Genomic DNA, 4,536 nt, shown 5'->3' on the forward strand with positions numbered 1-4,536 from the left:
GTAGAGACTTCTTCTAAGGATGAATCAGTTTTGATTACGAAAGTGGAGACTACAAACATCAATGAAGTTAAGGTATGCTTTTGTTGTTTCTGCGCTAAAAAAGTATGATTAGTGGGAACTACAAGGTGATTTAATCTGTGTGTTTGAGACTTTGATGCTTTCCACTTTATGTTTCCTTTGTTGGCTGAGTGTAGGTGCATGTACAAGTATCAGGAGAGAAGACTCAAACTGTATTCAATAATGTATTTGAGAGAATGGTTGCTGCAGCTCAGCCGATTCCAGGGTTCCGAAGAGTCAAAGGAGGTACGGCATCACAAATACCGTACTAGCTATGGGATCTTGTAAACTTACTTTCGATAAACTTTATTGTCTAAGTTGGGGCTCTCAATCCGTACTTCATTTATTCTGGATAGATTATAGGCTTTGAAACATGTTTTGGTGTCTTTCTAGCTTACTCTGAGGGTGCAAATTGTTTGATATAGAGTTAGTTAGATTGCATGTTTCTTTCAACTCTCTGCACTTTGTAATTTCGTTATTGGCTTTAGAAAGATTTCAATAAATAGGGTGGACATATACGTTATAACAATGCTCATAGATATAACACAAAGTTCTGGAAAATCTCCTTTTTTTTTTTTTTTTTTTTTTTTTTTTTTTTTTTTTTTTTTTTTTTTTTTTTTTTTTTNTTTGTTACTGATGACTAGTAGCTAATCTAACTCTTTGTTATTGCTGTTTTCTTTTTTTTTCTCTCCTGCATCTGCTTATCAACCTTGGAACTCCAGGAAAAACCCCAAATGTAAATCTTGCTTCAGTGTATCTTAGAGAACCCATTAGTTTAGCATTAAGGTAAAATAATTTAACCATCAAGTGGTTTTGGCGATGGAACCTGTATTTTTATCCTATGGGATTGGACTTATCTGCAAAAGATCATGCGGACGCACTGTAGTGACACTCGTAGGTTTGGAGTTCTTGCATTGATATGATATGCTGGCAAACTCACTTTAAATACATTCATTGATTTGTTGTTTGGCCTGTGCTTAAGTTCCCCCTTTCCTTATATTTGCAGATACCCAGAGATATTTTGCTAGAGATCCTTGGATATTCTAAAGTCTATAGGCAGGTGATAAAGAGATTAATCAATTCTGCTATTGAAGACTATGTTAAACAGGTATTTCATAAGCTCAAGCTTCTCAGTAGATTATATTTCAGATGGCAACATTGTAAATTCAATAAATAGAATTCTCGTCTAAATATTATCGGTTAGGTGCTTAATGCTGGAGCTTTCTTTTAGTGAAATGTGAACCTAAAGAACTTTTCATAATTAGAAACACTCTAGATCTAATGCTGTTTGAGGAATGAGGATTGATCTGAAGCCAACCTGTTAAGTAAGGCCTTAGTTTTGACTACATTCCTTGGAATGTAAATATATGAAATGATCACCCCTCACAATCAGATTTAGCTACTAGAATTGGAATCATCATTAACAGCCTTAGGTTTGATTGCGGTTGCTGATGCTTTCGTAGGAAGACCTGAAGGTTGGCAAAGAGTTGACTGTTGAGCAAAGCTATGAAGATCTTGAAGAAACATTTGAACCTGGTGAGAGTTTCAGCTTCGATGCTATAATAAAGCTTCAAGAAGTGAGTTGAAGAAAGCGTTGATCCTAAGGTACTTATCATTGTGATTTGTCTTTTTACCTTCTCCGGTATCAATTAGATTTCATGTCGAGTAGGAAAGGATAATCACATTTGGATTAAGCTTCTGGTAATAAAAGTTTGAAACTTCAGTTATATCTTGTTCCTAAAATCTTGTAGTTTTGATGATATGATTGGTGGGTTCTCCAAAAAAATAAGGTAGCCACACAAATGATATAACTAAAACGACAAACGATTAATGAATGATTCGGTTACACTTCCTAACATGGATCATGTTTAGTTCTCTTCTTGCATAGACGATAGAATTTTCCAACCGCATCTGCACTCCATGGTAACAGCCTATCAGGCAATCAATCATCTTCTTACTATCCCACGATTGTGTGACTCCTGCAGCCCCCCAAGCTATCTTTTCAACTAACTCTACCCCTTTTCATTTTCCTATTATTACAAACACAAGCTCTGTCTTTTGTGTCTCTAAATGTTTCTCTACCGTTGATTTGCTAAGGTAATCCACTCATTCTTGCCCTTACTGTGAGTACTATGCTCAAAAGAATCACTTTCCATGTTGGGAATTGCTTTCTTCACCATATGTTTCCGCAGTAATGCTGGTATATCATCTTTGTGCCTCTGCAGATTATTTTGTTGGGTCTCCTGTGACCATCAACTACTAAAGGCCTCTCAAGCCTGAGAAATCCATTTTCAGCACTCTTGGNATATTCTTGGTGACGTCAAAGGCTCAGTCTCTTTATGATCTCCATGCTCTTCTTCAGCCGAGCGTTCTGTGANGTATCCTTCCTCCAGCAAGTTGATGTAGCTTCTGAAATGTGTATTCTTTCTTAATTTCCTGCCGTGGGAGAACCGGTAATTTTGGTGTTTGCTGAAGCTTTATTGCTGGTCTCATCAGTTGAGGCGCCANCTTTGGTGACGTCAAAGGTTCAGTCTCTTTCTGATATCCATGTTCTTCTTCAGCCGAGCGGTCTGTGACAGAACCAGTCACATTGTTTGATGTCACTAGCTCAGATTCTTCATTACCCACGTCCTCTTTACTGGAATGGTCTTTTGCATTCGAATAGCCATCACTTGCTTCTTCTTCCTCACTGGATTGGTCTGTGACAGAACCAGTCACATTGTTTGATGTCACTACCCCAGATTCTTCATTATCCACCTCCTCTTCAATACTAGAATGGTCTTTTGCATTCGAATAGCCATCACTTGCTCCTTCTTCGTCACTGGATTGTTCTTCAACAGATGAAACAGACACATTTTTTGATGTCAATGGCTCGAAATGCCCACTGGCCTCATCCTCTCCTTCATTACTGAAGTATTCTTCTGCAACATTGTTTTCCTTAACCTCATTTTCTTCCTCACTTGACTGTTCCTGTTCCAAAGAATCTGACATGTCATTCGACGCCAAAGTCTTGGAGTCTCCTTCAACTCCATTCTCCTCATCACTAGAAGGTTCATTTTCAACAAAACCAGACACATCCATAGCTGCCTCAAATTCTTCTGTCTCCACGGCTGAACTGGGGATGTTTTGAGCAAAATCTGCCGAATCATCGTGCTCTTGATTCTGGATTTCACGATAGGTACCGTTATCTCCAGAAGGACTCAAGAATTCCCCACCAGCAGGAGATGACTTGCCACTTACCTCGGCTTCATTTTCTGTAAGAAACAAGATCAAAATTAAAGACCAATATAAAACGTTGCATATATTCAGACATAAGCGTTCGTGCAAAGCCAAAATAATAAGCATACCATATCGTGGTGCTGCTCCTACAGCATACAATTTTTTAGGTGAACCAAGTAAAAACGGACGAGCTTCACTCATACTTATAAGCTCAGAGAGGGCATCATCATGCCTCTTTGCTTTAACAGGTCGTTCCTGCCGAGTCTTGTTTACCAGATTATGCTCAAGCATTGAAGATGTCTTCCTTATGTGCTTATCCTGGTTGTCTTCTCGCAAATCAGGCTGTTTATGATACGACATCTTCTTGTCTTCAAACGATTTCCGAGATCGAGAGTTGTGAACACGTTTCTCAGATGGCTCAGCATTGAAATCTGCTATTTGGAGGAATGCATCATCATCTGAAAACAGGAACTCGGAATCAGAGTCCGAGTAAATCTTCAGCTCTGAGTAACCCACATGAGCCATGCCATCACTGCGGCTTCCTACATCAACATACTCAGCACCACTTGTTGCCTTGTGATCTCTCATCTTCTTCAAGCTTCCACTGCTTCCTCGGCGACTAAGATGCCTTGGAGCGGGAATGTTAGGCTTACCGGAGGAGTTTCTTCCCCGAGATCCTAACCGGATCAGTCTCTGTGTATGATGCCTCGTCCTCCATGGTTTATTGCAACAAGAACATGATCTAGGGTGAGNTAACACGGTTTTCGCCTTCGATGTCACTGCTGATGCTTACAAAAGATTCTACAGAGGCAGAGTGTTTTAGTTCCGGTGATTCATTTGAAGTATTACGAGTCTCTGTTACCTTCGAGGAATCTNGTCTGGATTCGGACCAGTCATTTTGGTGAACGACAAGAGACAATCGTCGCACATGCCTCGACAATCAGCAAGGTTGTTGCCGTGATTCTGACACGACATGTAAGATGAAACCTCTGATCTGTGGTTTCTGCAGAGCAAGAATCTCCAATGTAGAGGGTGAAGAAGCTTGGAACAGAGGAAACATGGCATCTGCAATCTGCAGTAACGAGCGAACCAGACGAGAAGATAGGAGAGAAGAGCATCGATGAACATGAGGAATATGAGAAACCATTCGCAGGCTGCGTACGTTAACACAGGCGTGAACCCGTTTGTGACCTTTTGATCAAATATAACATATGAATCCATCTTCAAACTGGTGATGATGATGAATCCTGAAAAACATTG

General features: G+C 39.8%; 1 protein-coding gene and 1 pseudogene across 1 annotated transcript in view; one reads left to right on the forward strand and one right to left on the reverse strand.

The window, feature by feature from the left end:
* Positions 1-1,784, forward strand: part of LOC104704344 (trigger factor-like) — a 2,119-nt gene extending 335 nt beyond the window's left edge. The window contains exons 3-6 of the mRNA XM_019227496.1: positions 1-72; positions 195-303; positions 1,064-1,165; positions 1,521-1,784. Coding sequence (XP_019083041.1) covers positions 62-72; positions 195-303; positions 1,064-1,165; positions 1,521-1,643 — 345 coding nt within the window. The 5' untranslated portion in view covers positions 1-61 and the 3' untranslated portion in view covers positions 1,644-1,784. The remainder of the gene's footprint in view (positions 73-194; positions 304-1,063; positions 1,166-1,520) is intronic.
* On the reverse strand, positions 2,416-4,525 carry LOC104704345 (annotated as a pseudogene).

Source organism: Camelina sativa, chromosome 7 (genome assembly GCF_000633955.1).
Source record: "Camelina sativa cultivar DH55 chromosome 7, Cs, whole genome shotgun sequence".
Taxonomy (NCBI): Eukaryota; Viridiplantae; Streptophyta; class Magnoliopsida; order Brassicales; family Brassicaceae; genus Camelina; species Camelina sativa.